Source organism: Ostrea edulis, chromosome 3, assembly GCF_947568905.1.
Source record: "Ostrea edulis chromosome 3, xbOstEdul1.1, whole genome shotgun sequence".
NCBI classification, from domain to species: domain Eukaryota; kingdom Metazoa; phylum Mollusca; class Bivalvia; order Ostreida; family Ostreidae; genus Ostrea; species Ostrea edulis.
The window spans coordinates 3,869,895-3,892,079 of NC_079166.1; the positions used below are offsets into that span (position 1 = coordinate 3,869,895).

Consider the following 22,185-nt stretch of genomic DNA (forward strand, 5'->3'; position numbering starts at 1 on the left):
CATCCTCCAGGAATAAAGGAAAAGAAAACGGTTAGGTTTTTTTATACACCTTTTCCAGCCAGTGATCGGTAATCGCTACAATCGCCCCAGTTTTCTCAGGTTCCCGTCGTCTAAATTCTTGGTCCATGTTATAAATCATGATCAATCCAGACTCTCTGTTCAGGTTGTCGGCTATATGCTTGCAAACGCTGGAATATTCATATAAGGTCATAGGAAATTCCCAAAAGATCAACAACTTCATGGCGAATTTATATCTCAACGGCTGTTTTTCTTTCCAGTCCTTGATACACCGTAATGCAGCGCTACGAGCGTTGTTCACCGATTCTTTGTAGTCCTCGAAATGCTGTAATACAGCGGTAAGAACGTTGTTGGTCAATTCAGCCATGATGATCAAAATGAAAAAATTCTAAAACGTTCTTGTTTTATAACAGGGCAGCCATTCCTTTCATACGAATCAGTTCCACGAATCCTTTTTGTAGACAATCGCGTAAGATCCGATCAATGTCACTCATCTGGTCTGGAAGATTCTGTTTCAATTCCTCAGCATACAAATAAATCATGAGTAAACGTCCCGTATTGGTATTCTCCGCTAATGAATCAACAATCCGTTGAAAACTATGTACATTTCTGACCTCCGGTGACATCTGTTGTACAAATTGACGAGCATTTTGAATGTGAGGATTATGTAAGGCCACGTTCATACATTGTAGTACATAACTATATCCATTTATTCTCGTAGTAGCACTGCCCCCCATAGTAAATAACGAACGTTCAGAAAACACCTGTATTTATAGGTAAAGGTTATGCATCACGTGATCAAACACCTGCACCACGTGATCAAGCACCTGTACGTCAGCTGGTTTTTCTACAGTCATTCTTGTCTGACCTTCAGTCATGGATACACGGAGAATTTTAAGAGCGAGACGCCGCGGCCAGGGAATACAACCAGTGGAGAATTTAACCATAGTAGAAGATTATGTAGACGAGATGGAGATCTGGGCCAATTTAGTACAGAGATGTCGCCATCGATTACGCTGGGGCCGATCTAAAAATTGGTGTTTTGACTATGTATTGCGGTCACATGAAACAGTGGAGGATATTTACCTGCGTTTAAGTGACATGTACCTGAAAAATTCCCCCCTCATACAGTACATGATTTACCAGTTTTACACGTTATTGAACGGCACTCAAAAAGTATCGGGATTTATTCGACTGGAGAAACCACGTTACCGGAGAAGTGTATGGGTATTGTTTTGGGATGCACACTGGATGTGGGAAACCGTCGAAGAGATACGTTTCCCCGGGAGAAGAGCTCGACAATTAGTACAACACATTATATCCGAAGATCATGACTTACACGTGTATATAGAAGAACCTGCGTATGAAGCCGGCCATTTTTAAAAATAAAAACTTCATGCACAGCCCTTTTTAGGGCTACTTTAAACACCAATATAAGTTCCATTCCACTAAAGTCAATGTGTACCAATGGGCACTAGCACGCGCTGGTCGCGAGAAACCGGCTTTTCAAGTTCAATTAGTGCACTAGCACGCGCTGGTCGCGCGATGTTCTAGCTGAAACCGGTTTTTCCAGAAAAAGATGATGCAACCACGTGCTCCCCACGTGCCCCTCACGAGACAGAATAGTCTAGACATTTTGCTGGCTATAAAAGCGGAGCCCCAGTGTCAGTCCTCATTCGATCTTCAATCACCTTCCAGAAGACATGGCTCAGAAACAACTAGAATTTGTGGACAAAGCTCAGAAGAAAATAGATCAGCTGGTACAGAAGGAGATGGGGCCACAGAAAGACTACATTGAACTGAAGAAAGCTAAGAGTGACGATCAGAAGACTGAACTGGGGAAGACCTCGAACTTCTTGCTCACGTCTCCAGACTACGTTGCTCAAAGAAGAAGAGAAGAGAAGAAGATGGCCCAGACCTCGAACCAGACCACGAGCTTCAATCTCACGCCTTCAGACCACGTTGCTCGACAAGTGAAGATGGCCCAGACCTCGGATTACCTCCCTAGCCAGAATCCGACAGACCCGGGATTAGGCTTCTATTTTCCCGATTCACAGGACGCTACGGGACTGGAGATGGGCTTATACGATAAACCCCCCTTCGGCGGAGAAGATTCCCCCATGAGCAGGACCGATTTCGCCATCATTACCACGACACTCGACGGGATCGTTAACCGCATTAATGTGCTGAGTAATGAGATTGGAAATCATACCACAATCCTACTGAAGAAGCTGGAAGACCTGACTTCTAAAAAACCTAGGAAGGAATACACTCCAGATTACACTGCTAACCCGTGCTACACGTGTGGAGAAACAGGACATTGGTCGCCGGATTGCCCACAGAAAACAGATTATCCGCAGACCAGTAAGAAATCGTGGTCGGCAGATTCTCAACAGACCAGCAAGAAAACCAAACAAAAGGATCCTTGCTTCAAATGCGGAAAAATAGGACACTGGATTAGTGAGTGTCCAGAAGAACAAGCGGAGATAGATGCGATGATTGGACCCGTACCTGGCTCAAAACCCCCTGTGAAGAGAGAATACACACCGTTAGAGATGTGGAATCCACCCGCACCTACTGAAGAACGGCCAAAAAAGAAGAAGAAACTCAGCAGAAAGTAATGGACTGTGCTTGAACTGTTATGCTTATTGAACTGTTTTTATGCTTATTGAATTGTTTTGCATTGTTCTATGCTTGTACCATTGTTCTTTAATAAACATGTCAACTTAAAACCTTGTGTTATTCTTTTAGATTTAATACACTGTTATTCTTTTAGATTTAATACACAGGATTTCACTGGATTTTCAGAAAAATAGCAGGAACTCATTCCAGGAACTCAAAGCGAAAGTACCGCATGCTAAAATTAGGGCCATAGGCCAGTCTATTCACCCGCTCTACAACCCCTGCTGGGGTTGACCCCGTCCTAGTGCACTCCGTTGACCCCGACACCGCTTGACCAATCAAAAACGCCCTTACTTGACCTCATTTGCATAAAAAGTGCACTCAGTTGACCTCCCTATCGGGACGCGTTATACTACTCTCGAGTGATCTCGGCCCTCGCCCTACGGGCTCGGGCCGAGATCAACTCTCGGGGCCAATCCCAGGTCCGAGATCAACATTAGAGTGTGATATTCTATATGTAACATTAAACAACTAGAGAGTTTGCACACCATATAAAGTGTATGCTAATTCAAGTAAACAAATGAAGCTCGTAAAACTAAATAACTTGTTTTATAGAAAACTTCAGGCAAATCGTTGTCAAGGAGTTTGATTGGGTAGCGCATAATATCAATATCGCAATTCAGAATCTAACATTCAAAAACGTTTTTTCTTTATCAGACGAATAGGTGAAGCTATTAACTTTCGAATGTACAAGTTTAAATACTAGTAATCTCTCTCTCTCATTTTGACTACGCCTATATACGTCACATTGAATAAGGAAGTACAATTCTTTTACAATGAAATTCCCTGTACATGTTTTTACAGATTCTAAACAGTAATGTTTTACATAAACAATAACTGTGTTCCCTACCTTGTGAATAAAGTAAATTGGGATGATTTGAATCTCCATTATTAGAAAGACGCCATACACTTCTGGACTTAATATGGCGTTACTTGCGGCTTAACCTTCACCTTGGGTTTTTAATGTCTGCTTGATGCGTGTTCGGCTGAAGTAGATGTATCACACGATCATAATGACTAACTTCCTTCCTGAGTATGAATGGTAATATAAATATCAGTGATGTGAGTGTATTGCAGTTTACAATTAAAGGACACATCGCATGTTTTTAAACTTTTTAATTTTTTCAGCAAAATTAATTCATTTCATGCCTAAAACTACTTTACATGTGTTTTAAATGAAACAGTTTGCGTAGTTTTCGAGTTTGAAAGCGATGAAATTCAAATCTTGCGATATGCATATTTTCTTCGATATTTTACGCGCCATTATCTGTGACGTCATATGCGACCTCGAGCGAGAAGATTTGAAAACAGTTGATAGCCATTTCATAAACAGATTAGATTTAATTGACAAACAAACAATTATCACATTAACAGCTTGTAAATAACACTGCATTAGGGTGTTTTGTGCCGTTTAAGGGTGTACTTGCTGTCAGAAGAGAGGATTTGGACTGTGTTTTTATCAATTTTCGAAGGAAGGTATGAGGGACAAGACGTGATTATTTTTTGTCGGCACAACGACTTTGCCATAAAAACACCCAGTAAAATTTGTCCCTGTACTTTTTCTAACAAGCACTTGGACAAATACGTAGATAAACTGCGAGAAAGTGGTTCTATCGAAGCTACGGCATATGCTTTCCGTTCTGCTCTCGAATTCAATACACACTCGCACCAACTGACCTTCACCTTGTATCAACATAGGCAGAACTTTGCTAGCAGTGTCTACCAACTGGTAGTTTAAAAAAAAAGAAATTTAAAGATAAAAGATAATTGAACTTTCAATTATAAATAATAAAATATAATATTTCCCGACTTTGAATTGAATTATAATGCTTTCATTTTTTTTAAGGAACGCGTACGTGTTTACAACAACAGCACGCCGCGCTCCCACTTCCTACGTAACAACGTGTTGATAACAAAAAATAATGATTAGGCCTAATAAAATTGCTTTAATAAAATAATTTAAAAGTATTGTGATTTTCACAATAAGTTTGATCATTATTATTATTTTTTCTTTTTCGAAATGCACCCGTGACAGTAGGCCTAGTTGTCAATGATACATAATCGTATCATAATTTAGGCCTATCTAACTTCTCCAAAAATAAATTTAATAATAATTGCTCTGTTTATTTTAGAAAAGCAACAACGCTAATTACAGTTGTTTACAGAAATGGCATTACCAAGTTATGTTTAGACAGGGATCCGATGTAAACATTATTTACTCGCAAATTTATGCAGATTTCATACTCGCTTTTCTCGCTACATTTGGGTCGCTATTTGTATGCACTGGTGGCTAAAAGATATAAGACTCTGGAAATTTGTCAACATCGAAATAAATGTTATCCATGGTAAATAAATTAGGCCCCTAAAACCCGAGTTTTTAAAAATATCTAACACTACTTTTACAACAAGTTGATCGACGAAGGTCGCATATGACGTCACTGTACCACGTGACTACCTATCTAATTAACTAGGCTTTTTGAAATCGGGGCTTAGATTTAAGTCCGTATTGTGGCTAATTATCGCAATACTTCAGCGAACGAACTATTACAATTAATTTCTATAAGCATAAGGAAGACAAAATGCATATAATTCTGTATACTTTGAAAACACGAGATGTGTCCTTTAATCTATTCAATTGGTTCAGTGGGTTAGGGTGTTGAATGTCGATCTGCATGTCGTGGTTTCTAGACCAAGGCCGGGTTTCACAAAACTATATTACGATCTGTCATAAGATGGATTATAGGAGTGTTCTAAGATCTGACTGATGCCAGTCATAAAATACTGCACTGCCGTTTCACAAAAGTATCTTAACTTTAGAAATCTTAAGCTACATCCAGGGGCGGATCCAGGAATTGCGGTTACGGGGGGGGGGGGGCACTTTATGAGGCAGGGGGTTCGAGGCCCCCGGAAGCTCCTGGACTTTACAGATTTTATAGGGCTTGAAATATGTCTCCTATACTATTTTCTATCATTTTTAATAAGGTGAAATTAGTCAAATGACGCAAATTTTAAGAGTTTTTGGAAAAAAATAAGTTCTCCCAATAAAGTAATTCAAGAAATCAAAAGATTTTGTCATTCATTTCCCCGGGAGTGGAAGAAATTATTGCTTCTTTTATCGTTTAGTGCATTTTTCTAAACCCCCCCCCCCCCTTAAATCCGCCACTGACATCTTAGTACGTTTGGTTATACTCGGTACATTGTTAAATACCATGTTTCTTTCATCATCTTTTAACTGCATGGGTGAGTTTAAATGCTACGTGGAAGATTAGAGTATATACACTTCATTTTGTATCTCAAAACGTTACACTCGGTTTATTTATATTTGTCTACAGCAATTGTGATGCAAAAAACGAAAACATTGAAAAATATTTTGATAGAAACGCAATATCAAAAGCCTGATATCATTATTTTCATTAGTTCCTCCCTTATTCTTCTCCCTCGAAAATAAAACTTTTGCTTAACTAATTTGAAATATAAAGAAAAAACGACAAGTTACAAGTTAACAACATCGCAATTGTTTTATTCAACAGAAAAATATACTGAATGCAAAAATAGATATTCCGTAAACGAGGGCGTGCGTGGGTAAACCAAAGACACAGGAACATGTAATACGAACGTTAATCGAACAAAACACGTACGCGTGTTCGACTATACATGTATACTGGGCGCAATTTAAGCTGTCCTATGTGAGAAAGCCTGAATGAAATGAAATAATACGAAAACTAACGAAGAGATGAAACGATGTCCAAACGTTTCAGCTGCTGAAATATCAGTATCGTTTGACGAGGTGGAGAAAAGAAGAGATACTTGTTTTAAAAACAAAACTACAGTTCCAATGCTATGAAGTCCCTTCTAAAGCCAATGCAGTAAATTCAACAGATTATGTACGGTAGGGGAATACATGAAGAAAAGGTGAGCCTGTCTGAGCAGCGAAAGCAGGAAAAAGTTGTCTGTTGGATATTCTAAACGGATACTGAGTTCATCACAAATGGGCCTTTGTTGGCCCAACATGTTGGGGCGATGTTGGCCCAACGTAGTAACACATGCATGTAATCGTTGGGCAACATTAGGCCAACATAGCAAATTGCAATGTATCGGTAGGCCCATCGTTGGGCCATTACAAGATAAAGATTATTTACCTGTAATTCAAAATTGCCAATATTGGGTCAATACAGTATTGTTATAAATGCACAGTACTTAGCGGACCACGCCAACAGCGAGTGGTCATTTAGATATGAAAATAAAGTTCCTCATAACGTTTTATAATATTAATAGAAGAGTTGTTTTTTAAAAAAAAAAAAAAAAAAGAAAATTCACCATTTGAGGGACGTATTACTTTAATCCACAATAAAAACGATTCCCCAGAATAAATTTTCCTTGTATCACGTTATTCTTCAGTAAAACTCCGAGATAAGAATGCTGGACGCGTAAAATAAATGCAGGGTTGACCATCCCAACATATCAGATATCAAGATTACCATAGAAACTGGCCAGTCTCAAGTTGTGAAAAACTCCGTCCTAATTGCTTGGTCAGTAAATGTGCTCTTATCTTAGAATCTGCTTCCTAAATCCAACACTTTATAGCAGTTAAGTAATATTTGCAATGTGTTAAAGCTTTCTCTTTTAAGTTCATTCTTTTGATATGCAAGGTTAATTTGTACCCCTGCATAAACGATATTTGCATGACTGTATATTATTTTTTAAAAAATGTTTTCTAAAAAAAAAAAAATCAATTATGTGTGTATATATTTTATAAAAATTATAAATATTTCAAATCAATTATACATTCTACACTAATCTTAATATTTAAATTAACTCAGCATCCTCTTCTTCAAAATATGCGAGTCATGTGCATTTGTGTGTGCGTGTGTCATAATTTCATCACGATCTTACAACGGTGGCCCAATGTTGGGCCAATATTGTATTTCCAACAAGCCCTTGTACCAGAGTATGAAAGTGATAAGATGACATTGGCCCAATGTTGGGCCAGCATTGTGTTGACAACAAACTCCGGCAATTAATTAGTCACAATATTACAAAGTTGACCCAATGTTGGGCCAATGTTGTATTCCCGACTAACCCCGGCATCAGAGTATGAACTTGACATGTTGACATTGGTCCGATGTTGGGCCAACGTTGTTTAGCCAACGCCAACCATCGGCCAACGGTCCAACCATTAGCCAATGTTGGGCCAACGTAGTCATGCTATCTGGGATGTCGCGATATACGGAGATTATCAATGATTTCCACATTCTCCATATAGTGTAGTAGATTATTTCTGTCCCTGAAACTACGTTCCCTCCGGATAAGCTACCTACCTCTTCACTGAAAAAAATAACTAGTAAAATACACTAAGCAAACTAGTAAAACTACTGTCCATACAATCACTAATTTAAAAGTAGTTTTTACTAGGTGCTAAGTAAGTTTACTATTTGTTAACTAGTAATTTAACTAATCAGACAGTAAAACATTACTTCAGTCAATAGTAAATATTCGTATGCATTCAGTAGATTTACTAATTTTTCATTCCTGTATTCCATTGCCAAAATTACTAGCATTCTAGTAATTTAACTGATAGGACAAGTAAAATCGCCCTGTTAATCCTTCAAAAAATTGAATACAAAAGATAACATCAAGGACTTTAATCTGAAGTTAAAAGTCGACATGATCTTCTGGTCAATCTTGATTGCGATGGGGAATGTATCTTCTGTGGAATTTCTTGAACCTGTAATCAGGATTAATCAAACTTTTCTTTACACAGGATTGCCAAACAGTCATCAGCATCTAAATAAACAAAAACAGAACAAAATGTATTAAGTTGCATATTAAAAAATATCAAGCTGTGTGTAGGATTTCTAATAAATAAACATTAAGAATTTAAAAAAAAAAACAGTCATAAGTTCAACGACAAACCTTTTAAGTCAATGTTCCCTCTCCAGCATCCCAATAAAAATGGCGTCTCGCAGAGTAGACCTTGCTGCAGTTTTCGCGGACAACACGGGTCACGATGCTTATGACGTCATATTTCTAGTTACATTACTATCCTGCTTAGTAAATACATTACTTACTAGTCATGAGCAAGTCTTTACGAGGCATCCTAGTTAAATCAACTAGGTATTTTTTTCAGTGTTAGCAAAACATAGTTCTGTGTTGACTGAAGACAAGTATATGGATGCCTTAAGATTTCTAATAATCTTAAGATTATTTTAAGATATGGTTTTCGTGAAACAGCCATGATGGATCTTATGACAAATTCAAATCCTAGTCGTAAGATAGTTTTGTGAAACTGGCCCCAGATTGATATCTTCAAAACAGTATTTTGACAAATAAACTAAATATGAGCCTTTAATTTCAAAATATTGTTATACATCTCCTCCACTTTTCATCCATATCATATTTCTTTGGTGTAGTGTTCCTCCGTTAAACGAACGACACACTCAGGACAGCAAAATTATGGTATGTTTTTATAAACCCCTAAACTGTTATACGTGTAATCAAGTGACCTCGTGTATACTTACATACGCTCAGCCTAAAGACCATATTTATACCATCGTTGCAGTAGTCATCACAACGACGATGCTCAAACTTGTGGGAGGGGGGGGGGGCTTTGAAATTACATTTGTTAAACAACAATAACCGAGGTCCCGTGTCACAGCAGGTGTGACACGATAAAGATACCTCCCTGCTCAAAGGCCTAAATTTTGCAGCCCTTCACCGGCTGAAAAAAAGGTACGCTTTGCAAAAATTCTTGGTGAAGGTTACCCCCTCCTCCACCCTCCCCTTGTTTTGACGACCATGCAAATTGATAGTAGTCTAGCTTCTATCAGTCATTTCCAACTTAGAACCACATTTCATGATATATACTGACAACAAAGAGGATTTAAATATATGTGGGATTCCCCAGTATTACGGGTAAGCCTAAAATATTCTATGTGTCCGTACATAGTCTAAACATAATTTTTGAAATGGGGAAAATTAGATTTCTTTTAATTTTTCAGAGTATTAGACACAATGTATAGAGTTACGAGTGTATCAAATATTTAATATTCTATACTACTACAGTCTAAACGCTCTTATACTCGTATGTATTATTTTCTATAACCATCTGTATATAACTGACCACAAAACAAAATATTGGAAGTTTAATACACATTAATAAAGTTCAACAACATTCCACGTACATGCACCTGATTTACCATAACAATTTTCTACTGGAATACATGTTGTCTTATCTATTCAAACATTTTAACATATATTTACCTCGACATTTTTCTTTCAAAGCTTTAAAACCTAAGGATACTCGTTAACAGTCTTGACTATTAAAACAGAGGTATCGCATGCTGTATTCGGTGTGTTTGTTGCGACTGCCCATTAATCACTAGTGTCTAGTTTGGAATTTTATTTCAAACTCGATACATTTTAAGTGCGTTTCATTTAAGAAATAATATCTGGACGGAAAATGTAATATTGAAAAAAAAAATGTGTCCGTGAGGGATTCGAACCCGGTCGTTAAAAAGTATGACTTCTTTACATTTAAATTTCCAGGACCTTATCCACAGAACCAAACAGTTGGAATTAAGTTTTCTAGGAAAATTAACGTACAGATGAAGTTTAAGTTGATATCAGTGAAATCGTTTAAATGGGTTTTTTTGTTTTTTTTTTTAAATTTACAACAACAAAAATGCCCTCGTGAAACAGAATTTCCAAGTGACATTGTTTTTTTAGGGGAAAACTCGAAGAACCTGTTCATGCTAAATTCATTTTGTTTTCCGGAGGCAGTTTTTCGGAAATTCCGTGATACCCCTCCATTTTAGCACTAAAATCATATAAATCCCGTATTGCTTGATTTAAACACAAATTGATTTGGCTAATACTTGTTAATACACATTTTTTAAACTTATATACAAAAATGTTTAAATGAAGACATAAGTTCCAATTGATTTTATCATACATTTGAGTAACTTTATTTTATCGAAATCTCACGTAACACCTTTAGGGAAATTAACATGAGACGTGCAACACCTTTTTTTTATTTCGTTGGTTCTTGTTTGTATTACATCTCATCGATAATTTTTCACCCATATTGAAACGCCACCACTTGCAGGTGAAGGACCAAATTTAGACCTACGGCGTATACTTAGCGTTACGGCTGTACATAGTAGTGGAGGTTATACTTAGCGTTACGGCTGTACATAGTAGTGGAGGTTATACTTAGCGTTACGGCTGTACATAGTAGTGGAGGTTATACTTAGCGTTACGGCTGTACATAGTAGTGGAGGTTATACTTAGCGTTACGGCTGTACATAGTAGTGGAGGTTATACTTAGCGTTACGGCTGTACATAGTAGTGGAGGTGGCGTATACTTAGCGTTACGGCTGTACATAGTAGTGGAGGTGGCGTATACTTAGCGTTACGGCTGTACATAGTAGTGGAGGTGGCGTATACTTAGCGTTACGGCTGTACATAGTAGTGGAGGTGGCGTATACTTAGCGTTACGGCTGTACATAGTAGTGGAGGTTATACTTAGCGTTACGGCTGTACATAGTAGTGGAGGTTATACTTAGCGTTACGGCTGTACATAGTAGTGGAGGTTATACTTAGCGTTACGGCTGTACATAGTAGTGGAGGTGGCGTATACTTAGCGTTACGGCTGTACATAGTAGTGGAGGTGGCGTATACTTAGCGTTACGGCTGTACATAGTAGTGGAGGTTATTTAACGTGTCAACGTTTCCCGTGAGACAGAAAGATCATATCCAAAAGATCCGTGATTTTAACGAAGGAGTAATCACTACCGATGGTTACGACATGACACGAGCTTGAACTCACGACCTCCTGGTTACGAAGCGAATGATCTTAGATACCACTGAGCCACCACAGGGGTTGAGTTACAATCTGCAACGTACACGTATTTGTTTATGATCTCCATTGTCATCTTAGAAAACGTATTTTATGTTGGTTACATTCACAGAGAATTTAAATGTACATGCAACAGTACACCAAAGGAAGCATCAATTTCACAGATTAATCAATAAATATAATGTACATTCTACTCTTCATATGACAAAAATAACGGATATCAAGTGAAAAATATGATATAACTTTAAAACATAATAATATTTTATCAATATATGCAATTTGAACTCTTAATTCATTTGATTTGGTTTGATATTGCCTAACGTCACCATGGTGACCGAGAGGTTAGAGTGTTTGTCCCGCATGTGGAAGGCCAGGGAGTTCGAATCCCGGCCTAGACAGACCTAAGTCGTTAAAACAGGTAGTGACAATTTCATCGCCAAACGCTCGGCATAATGTGTGAATATCACGGGTCCTCGGAGATGACCTTAAAAACGGATGACCCGTGTCACACTATGAGTGGCACGCTAAAGAACCCTCACTGCTCAATGGCGGTAAGCGCCGAGCATAGGCTTAAATTTGAAACCCTTCAACGGTCTTGGTGACTTCTCCATATGAGTGAAAAATTCTCGAGCGAGACGTTAAGCAAGATACAATCAATCAATCAACTTAACGTCCCTCTCGATAATTTTTCCCTCCATATGAAGATGTCATCATTGCCGGTGGAGGACTGCAAAATTTAGGCCTATGCTCGGCGCTTATAGCATTTGAGCAGGGAGGGATCTTTATCGTGCCAACCTGCTTTGGCACCGCATCTCGAATTTTGCGATCTCACCCGAAGGATCGCCCCATTTAGTCGCTTCTTACGATAAGCAAGGGGTGCTGTGAACCTATATGTATGTCTTCTAACATGAATCCCCACGGGTGTGACCTCTTCGTACATCCGCATAAACTGCCCTTAACGCTTTTACAGTTCTATATCATTTAATAACTTTTAAAGTGATGACTTAACAGCGATGCTGATTGGTTGCAAAATTCGTTTGATTTCTCTGTCAAAATTTCGTTCGGAGTTCATCTGCACTAAGCACGCGGGACTACTTTTCTCTGGAATGCGTCTTCCCCGTTCTAATTTTAGCGCTATTTATAGAACGTGATTTTCCACACAAGCATTATATATAAAGGCGTGCATTCGTTTGATTCTTGTTTTTCATTGCTATCAAAAATAAGCACAACTAAAGATATGAATAAAATACAAATTAATTTAAAGAAACAACATACATAGGCGATGATGTGGCAGAATAGTCAACTTGATGACGTAGACCACTTACTGGTAGAAGTAGACAGATTACACTAGATCCCGGTACGAATCGTCTGCTTTACGAGATCGATAACATGACGGAGCAACTGGCGACTTTTGTTTTGGTAAATATTAATGAAATTGAACTGCGTTATATGGGGCTCAGTCTACGAGTGCGTTTTAGATGAAGTGGTGTTGAACTTTACTCGATATTGAAATGGAGCCGAGTTGCATTCCGCCGTCCCAACGACACAACCAGTGTTCAATTTCTCCTCCAACACAATGCAGCATAACTCCAGTCACCACTTGTTATCTTCCTTTATATTTAATTCAACTTTTAACCATTGTACCTTTAATTTGGCGTAAAATCTTTTTAAATCTGCACAGTAACTGTTCCTGACCTGAACGCACAGCCATGACGTTTTGTTGTTGTTTTCATTCTTATTCCTACGCGCCATTTCATAAACGTTATTTTAAGCTTTTTGATGGGAGAAACTATTTGTTTTTCTATCTTAAAAACATAATTAAATGATAAGAAATAAAACTTTTAATCCTTTGTTTGATGTATGTATCAAACGAAACATTGGACGGAAAACTTCATCAATGCACTACGCTAAGTTTCTTTTCTTAAATCAATTTTAAAAAGTAAATAAAAACACTACATATCTGGTAATGTTCTTTTGACTGCGGATTACTCCGTTTACCTGATCCGGATATAGGGCTCACGGCGGGTGTGACCGGTCAACAAGGGATGCTTACTACTCCAAGGCACCTGGGCCCATATTTACTAAAGTTCGTAGACGTAAACGTAGCGTAGATCTAGACGTAGCGCACGTTTACGTGTGGGACGGTATTCACTAACAGTCGTAGACGTAGATTTACACCAGAAATAAGCGTAACTCTACGTGTGCTATACTAGTACACGTAAGCTGATCGTAACTTAAAAATAAACAAAGCAATGGCGACTTGTCATTTTCTATCGATAATTTCTTGCGTAAAGACCAAACACTCCTTGAGGTGGGCAGTTGTAAGGTTCAACTTTGCTAGGATATATGTATTCTTTACTTGCTTTTCCCCAATACCGGCATTCATTTGTAAATATAGTCAATTCTCTCTCTCTCTCTCTCTCTCTCTCTCTCTCTCTCTCTCCCAAATACATGCCATATTTCTTTAAAGTATAGGCAACTCCTGCTCAATTCTTTTCCAGGGGTTCTGGAAATGTTTTCAGCGACATTTGCAGCAGGGCACATTGAAACATTTCTATATAGGATATCCCTGTCCAACGCTTTTAATTATTCATTGTTGTTCGATCTTCACGAAATTTGTATGATGGGATAGGAAGAATATTATTATGAACTCGCTATTTTCAAATGTTCGCCATAAACGCGTCAAATCTTTGCATAAAACTTTCATGAACTGGGGAACTCTCATCCAATTTTTCCCGGGTTCTAAAAACGCTTATAAAAGCATTCCCAACATCGCTAGCTGCCTCACCTCCCCAAGTTGTCCACTGCTTAACTTTAAACAGTAACAGGATAAAACACATTACTTGCCGAAATTTTGCAAAGGAAACGAAAGGAAGGCTTAACAAAATCAAACGAAGCATGCTCTACTTCGATAATAACTGTTGGTAATATTTATGTGATATTGGTGAAGTATTGCGTTCTTTGTATTCACTCAATGACCCATGTATACTTTATTCAGACAACTGTTACGTCACAATTGAATGTGCACGTAAAAAGACATTAATCTTTGGATTTGCGTACCCGAAAGCGATGACGTAAGCAAACCCGCGACCTACGTTAAAACGATCATTTTTCAAACAGAAGGGACCTCATTTCTAATATTAAATTATCTTTAAGAAATTGTATCTCAGTATCGTATCCCCTTAATTACATATCAGAAAGGAGTGTTGGTGAAGGATGATTGGACTCGATCTCATGACCTTCCGCTCATGAGGCACACGCTCTGCCACTGAGCTACCGTCAGTATCGAAGAAGAAGCGAGGGGTATCAAATAGTAGGCATGTTCATTTAATTGCTGTAAAATTATTTCTCTGAATGCATTTATTTAGCTGAGCTTCAAATTTAGCTTACATGGTTCAAACGAGTAGTGACCATCCGTTCAACTTGCTCTCAACATTCGAGGTCTTCGAAGGAAGCATAAATCAATCTAGGCTTCAGAAAACAACATATGTTTGCATGATAAAAAACCCATTAAATTCAATGTGTTTGTAACTGTATTTATCAATAAGTGTTCTTTAAAATGCAAAAGACTGTCTCGACACTGAATATTCGTGACATCTCACCTCGGAATGCCAACGAACAATCACAACTTGACGTCTTAAGTAAAAGAAGAAGATAACGAACAATGATCGATCCCATAACCCTGGACACACCAGAAGAGGGCTCAGGTGCCTAGGAGTAAGCACCCCCTGTCAATCGGTCAATACACAAGTGGGGTTTGAATTCACGACCTCCTGATCACGATATGAACACTCTACCACTTTGTTTCAAAGCATAACGAAAGTGACCAAACACTCACAATCACCTTTGAATTAGGGTTATTGTATTTTTCATCTTACTGAATGTGGTATTGAATAACTACAAATTCCTCGTCACTGGGATTAATAAATCAGGTACGCTAAAATCCTGTATCATAGTCATTCTACACGGATGCTTTTCTTCAATGAAAAGTGAAAATAACAAACAGTGATTAATTTCATAACTCCTATAAGGAATAGAACATATAGAGTTGGGCAAACAAGGGCCCCTGGACACACAAGAGGTGGGATCAGGTGTCTAGGAGGAGTAAACATCTTCTGTCTACCGGTCAAACATATTTTCTAAACCGAACTGCGAACATGTGTAATGCTCAAAATAGAAAATAATTGTAACATTTTTAGAAAGTCATAAATATTAAATCATAAAAAGGAATTCTTCTATATGCTTTTTTTGCAATGTCAACACTTTAAACCAAATTCAAAGTAACCTGTATCTTCTTTCTTTCATGAAAAGGATATATACGACAACATTTCCAATACAACATGAAATATCTCGGTTTTCACGATGAGAATCAATTTCCCTGATTCTGATCTGATACATTTCACTGAATCTTCTTTACGGTATCATCTATACGCTCATGATGAACTTTACATGCTATAATTAAATACTCACATTCTTTGTCAACTAATGCATAATGACCTTTGTACCGATCTCTCTATAACACTAACAACCTCACATATTGCAATGAAGATTTTTATTTTGCACAAATATTGCTGCATGACTGCGGGTCATCTCTATAACCTACAAAACATAAACATGTTTTATATCATTTGATCGAATTCAGTGTCTGCAACATCTGGATTTTAAGGTTCATAACATTGGGAAGTAAAATGTGATAACGCTATAATAACCCAAAAGGACCATCGAGCAGTTTGTGAAAGATAGACAAAATACAAGACGGTTCTTGCCGACAATCTTGCGTTGACAAAAGCTTATGTATAACATGGCAATCTTGTAAGGAAATCTTATGTATGATATGGCAACCAATGAACATGCTTCAAACTTGAATGCTTACGTTAGTTATATTATCATACACGTGTTAGGATAGAGAATTAAAACTTCGCTATTCACCGATTGACCTTTGGCTGATTTCGCAAAGATATGAGTAGCAAAGTTTAATCCAAAAAGTAATCATGTAGCTATTTGTTCAGTTTTAAAAAGTGTTTTACCTACTACTTCGCAGATGAAGGGAAATTTTTTCGAGCAGTTGTTGTCGTCCCAGTCCCCCTTACCAGGCCAGTTCAAAGATCCACAATGCTGCTTTGCTTCGGCGTTGTCGGGGTTACCTGTTGACCAATTGATGTACGGTGCCTTTTCTCCAGTGGTTACTGAGCGCCATACACCATCATTAGCCTGGCTGTCCACTCCAATCCATATGGATTCTTTCAGATTAATGTAAATAAGTTTTAGTACCACAATCATTGCTATTCACACATTTTAGTAATTTACACTATGAATTTTGAACAAAACGTATTTCTGTCAACATGCATCATTGTTGTAATGCCTTTAAGACCCAACTTGAAGTTAACACCCCCAAATTGTTAGCCGTCTGTCAGTCAAACATTTAACAATATATCTCAGGTAGAGTGACATCTGCAGAAATAGTGGTCTAGAGCTAACCCAGAGAGGTGTTTTGATAACAATAACAGCCAGTACCTACAGGCATTCTTTAGATCTTGAGGAAGCCCTGTATTCTAGAGTGTTGATAGCATTGACCTCTTCACCACTGCTATTTTCTTGTAATTCGATTGTTCTTAAAAAGACCCCTGAACAATACAATTTTGATATGATTGTAATTTTTCCCCTCTGTATACATGTACATGTATTATGAATTACACAATCAGAAATCAAACAATAATTTGTCCATTAATTTCTAAAACTTGTAACTTATTGAAATAAAATATATTATTAATTTATGAGAGTTCTATATTTATAAAAGAAATTATTCATTTAGCCAATGACTGAGATTGAAAGAAAGAAACAGGGGTGGTGTAGACTGTGTGTCATCTAGCCATAAAGATACAACCATTATACAAACACTATGACCACAAAAACACTGCAGACGGCCCTGGGAACCTTCCTGTGTACATCAAAAGTATACACAGCACCTGATCTTTTGGCCAGGCAAATGACTATGGTCAATGACTATAGATGAGCTCCGCCCACATCCAGTGATCCGTGAGGAAACCGTACGGTATTTTATTTGAGTCTTTAATTGTAAAATGTATTACACAAACTCATACATTGGATACATTGTTTTGTTTCGACGTAATTTCCACACTGGGTATATATATTTCACTACGACTCAACAATATATGTCGAAGCTAAATCAAACCAACGCATGGTCTTCCCGGTCAATAACTTGCATCGTGTCAATCCGTCAAGCATCACAGTAAATATACACAGTATGATTTTCAAAGCAAATTGTTGAAAACAAGACAATTATAGAAATTTTAACTATTATGAAAGCAAAACTCAGCATGCATACATGCGCTATAACTGATTTTAACAACGGCATTAAGTGGAAATTTCAATGTATACCTACATCACAACTTTCACACCATTGTTGTTGCTGTGTTTGGTGTTGTTGCTGTGTTTGGTGTTGTTGCTGTGTTTGTGTTGTTGTTGTTGTGTTTGGTGTTGTTGTTGCTGTGTTTGGTGTTGTTGTTGCTGTGTTTGGTGTTGTTGTTGCTGTGTTTATTGTTGTTGTGTTTGGTGTTGTTGTTGTTGTTGTTGCTGTGTTTGTTGTTGTTGCTGTGTTTGGTGTTGTTGTTGTTGCTGTGTTTGGTGTTGTTGCTGTGTTTGGTGTTGTTGTTGCTGTGTTTGGTGTTGTTGTTGTGTTTGGTGTTGTTGTTGTTGCTGTGTTTGGTGTTGTTGTTGTTGTTGCTGCTGTGTTTGGTGTTGTTGTTGTTGTTGTGTTTGTTGTTGTTGTTGCTGTGTTTGTTGTTGTTGCTGTGTTTGGTGTTGTTGTTGCTGTGTTTGGTGTTGTTGTTGCTGTGTTTGGTGTTGTTGTTGCTGTGTTTGGTGTTGTTGTTGCTGTGTTTGGTGTTGTTGTTGCTGTGTTTGGTGTTGTTGTTGTGTTTGGTGTTGTTTTTGCTGTGTTTGGTGTTGTTGTTGCTGTGTTTTGTGTTGCTGTTGTTGCTGTGTTTGGTGTTGTTGTTGTTGTTGTTGCTGTGTTTGGTGTTGTTGTTGTTGTTGTGTTTGTTGTTGTTGCTGTGTTTGTTGTTGTTGTTGCTGTGTTTGTTGTTGTTGTTGCTGTGTTTGGTGTTGTTGTTGCTGTGTTTGTTGTTGTTGTTGTTGTTGTTGTAGATAAAAACGAAGCTAAATATGACTTTACAATGCACGTTTACATAAACATTGTTATAGTGTCCGCGTTAAATGAATAGGCGGATCAAACGTCTGAAGCCCTGTTGAAAAATGACAAGAACTTTTGACTGTTGTATGGTACACGTACAGATAACTTCGGGATATCCTGATTATATAGAACTGTTATGCATAGAAATATACACTGACTCTGCTCGCCCCAACGGTAGCACTGTAAGCATTTTACGAAGCAGAGTAAACACAATATATATTCAAACTTCGTTTTGGAAAACATTAAGATAGAGAATACCGTATCGGTGGAATTTTTAGTGAGACATAAATTTAGCCGTTTTTCCATTAAAGATGAGTATATGTATTTAGTGTAAACAAAGTTTAGCAACTTTTTGATTCCATGAAAGATAAGTATACCGTACGATACGGAAATAATTGTTAGAGATATTCAATTTTAGTGACCTCAACATCTTCGCAAATAATGCCAAAATTAAATTCTCGTTATAAATTGTGCTCAAAATACTTAGAACAGAGAAATCGCTCTTTTTCACATAAGAATATTAACCTTCAGTGTACTTTGAAGATAGCCAATCGTTCTCCTGGGCATCATCGATGTGTACCAAATTTCCCCCCTGACGTCGGCAATACATCTACAATAATACATTTATATGACCTTAATTCAGGGCGGTGCTCATACATTCCTGTGTGATGTCTTGTACTCAAATCATTTAAAATGTAGAAGAAATGTTGTCCATGCTAAAGTTTCATTCTAAATGTAGCATATGATAAAAAAAAATCAAAGAGTTCTATTCCCATAAGTATATAAAAGCACATAACATGCTTTGAAATACATGACACTCATTGGTTCATAAAATATATACATTTAGATATATACGCGACGTATTATCTCTAACAATAATAATATTCATTCAAATGTGTATTCGATATCTTCCTGTGAACTCAAGATAAAAAAGATTCACCACAAAGTCGTCCACTTCTACTTCATACCTAGACATTTTATTGAAAGTAGATATTAACGGCAAACTAAAAACTCAACTTTATTTCAAAGAGGATGATTTCAGCTTCTCCACCGTCAAATTCCCAAATTTATAGAGCAATGTTCCATTATCAGCTGCATATGGTGCTTATATATCTCAAATGATTCGATACGCAGGAGCTTGTTCTGCATATTGTCAGTCTTTAAATCGAGGCAGGCTACTGACAAACTAGTTGATGAGGCAGAGGTTTCAATAGTCTTGTTTAAAGTCAGCATTTCAAAAGCTATATGGTCGTTATAATGATCTATTTTGCCAATACAACCAATTATTGGGTCAACTGCTGTCTGACCTGTTTCATTGTTAGGCCGTTCTTCCCACACTGATTTTCACTACGAATAACCCCGTTACCTGATCAAGATATAGGACCAACATCTGGCATGACCGGTCGACAGGGGATGCTTATTCCTCCTAGACACCTGATCCCATATTTTCGTATATTCAGAGGTCCACATTTGCCCAACTCTCTATTTTGTATTGTTATAGGATTTATGAGATTGATCACTGTTCCTTACCTTCGCCTTTCATACTTGAACTATTGTTTTATTTAGATTTAGATTTTACAATTGATTTATATTATCATGAACGCAATAAATACCTGGGCTCCCATCCAATTCAGAGTTTGATTAGAGTAATAATACCAGTGTCCATTGTATCTGTCCCATCCTGATCCTGAAAATGAATTTCATTGAAATTCAGAAATTCAAAAATATAGAAATTCATTTTAAAATTAAGGATTATCTCCCTCACGCATAGCTCTTATCCTTGAACGAATTTGACTCCACTTTTTTGGCACACTATTTTTGCCTATAACAGCTCTAAAACTTCGTTGTTATTTCGAATTTCAAACATTTCGGTGGAGCATCACATAATTTGTCGAAATGTGCATTTGGTGCATCAAAATTGGTACTGTATAAGTTTTACATTCATTGATTTGACACCAGTGTTAAGCATCTGCACTGTAACAAGCGAAGTCAGTGAGAGTCAATAAAACGACATCTACGTATTATTGTTTGAGTGTGTTTTAACACCATGTGATAAGGATTGGTAAAAATACAATTAACTATTTATGGGAACATATTCGGGTATTTACGAAATTTGAATTATTCGACAAAAAATCTAAATATATATTAAATGTATGTTCATCGAATAATCACATTGCACAGAAGATGTGAGCGTTGCTCTATTCAATTTCACGTGGAACGAAACTGTTTCCAGTCGCAAGTCTTTCACTATGTATTTTAAAAGCTACCGCATGTTTTTGGTGTTTTTTTTCTTGAGGGGGGGGGGGGTGTTTCTATAAAAAAAATGAATTTCACTTGATGAAAAAGAAACATCTATAACTATAATTTCCAATTTAAATCAGTATCTATCAAGCGTTTTCCCTCCCACAAAAGCAGCAAAAACATATCTGTAGGTACTAATTAAAGCCGTTATATCATATGTAGCCTTACACGAATACAGTTATAGAAAGCTATCTGTCTTCTTACCAGATGCTGAAATGCATGGATTCATTCCTTTACTTGTTCCTAGAATACACACACCGAGCAGCAGTAAAACAGGCGTTTTCATCACCATTTCCTGTCAAAAATCTCAGTTATTTATAGGCACTGCAGAAAATGAATATTTGTTAAAGTTAACATTGTAGAATTTTAGAGAAGAGTTGAATAGGTACAATGTTAGTAAATGAACTATTTCCTTTAGAAATCCACAAGGTGTATTATCTTTCAGAACATAAATGTTAATACTGTTTTTGATGCTATGCACCAAAGAACCTCACCCCCACCTCTGGTATATCTAGAGGTCCGTGTTTGCCCAACACTCTAATTTGTATTCCTTATAAGGAGTTATGAGATTGATCACTGTTGGTTATCTTTACCTTTCATGCTAATGAATGACTAATTTACTTGAGAAAAAAACGCTATTTCGGGAGAACATTGTTCAATGTACTTACACTATTTTATCGGTAATTGATTTTTTCAATGTTTTAATGTGGTGGCCTTGATAGTGTTCTTGATAGTGTGGTAGCATAGGTATAGAATATAAACATGTGAACTTTCCCCGTGATGTTTTATTTAACTTGGTTCGTTTAAAAGGCAAGTGTTGTGTTATATTTCAAATGAATGTATCATGTGCAATCTCTGTGCATTAGATGCCGTTACATTCGATACGATGGCAATACGAACGTTACTGATGGAAAATGATATATACATTTCGATTAACAAAGATATTTATATCTTAGGTTGTGCTTAGGCGTGTTTGCTTTCGGCTATCTAATTTTGCATCGGCTATCTTATGAAATTCTCAAGATAGTTCTACCATGAATATAACAACTGTTTCTACTTAATGGACTATTTCAAGCAAGAAAATTTGAAATCCAACACACGAAATAGAATACTG

At 37.2% G+C, this 22,185-nt stretch overlaps 2 protein-coding genes across 6 annotated transcripts in view; both read right to left on the reverse strand.

Moving 5' to 3' along the window:
- Positions 1 to 3,788, reverse strand: part of LOC125673557 (uncharacterized) — a 142,389-nt gene extending 138,601 nt beyond the window's left edge. For 3 of the 4 annotated variants that reach the window (XM_056159776.1, XM_056159775.1, XM_056159773.1), the window contains exon 1: positions 3,551 to 3,710. The gene's annotated coding sequence lies outside the window, so the exon portion shown is untranslated. Of the gene's footprint in view, positions 1 to 3,550 lie in introns of all 4 variants that reach the window. The other variant, XM_056159774.1, reaches the window with a different exon arrangement.
- Positions 3,789 to 16,090: 12,302 nt separating this feature from the next.
- Positions 16,091 to 21,462, reverse strand: LOC125673567 (perlucin-like protein). Of its 2 annotated transcripts, none has more exons than XM_048910183.2 (5): positions 21,276 to 21,462; positions 20,384 to 20,457; positions 19,296 to 19,380; positions 16,585 to 16,797; positions 16,091 to 16,156 (listed from the first exon to the last, which is right to left on the reverse strand). In XM_048910183.2, exons 1-5 carry the CDS (start codon positions 21,361 to 21,363, stop codon positions 16,110 to 16,112), a joined length of 507 nt encoding a protein of 168 aa, XP_048766140.1. In that variant the 5' UTR covers positions 21,364 to 21,462; the 3' UTR covers positions 16,091 to 16,109. The 2 variants fall into 2 exon arrangements, with proteins under 2 accessions (XP_048766140.1, XP_056015753.1); XM_056159778.1 differs by lacking the exon at positions 21,276 to 21,462 and adding an exon at positions 20,536 to 20,698.
- Positions 21,463 to 22,185: the final 723 nt, after the last annotated feature.

Excerpts from the sequence above, each read along its gene's own strand:
- LOC125673567 (XM_048910183.2), bottom strand. The coding sequence starts at position 21,363 with ATGGTGATGAAAACGCCTGTTTTACTGCTGCTCGGTGTGTGTATTCTA. Across the intron at positions 20,458-21,275 it reads TCCATGCATTTCAGCATCTG|GATCAGGATGGGACAGATAC; the intron begins GTAAGAAGACAG and ends ATTCATTTTCAG. Across the intron at positions 16,798-19,295 it reads ATCTTCAAAGTACACTGAAG|AATCCATATGGATTGGAGTG; the intron begins GTTAATATTCTT and ends TTAATCTGAAAG.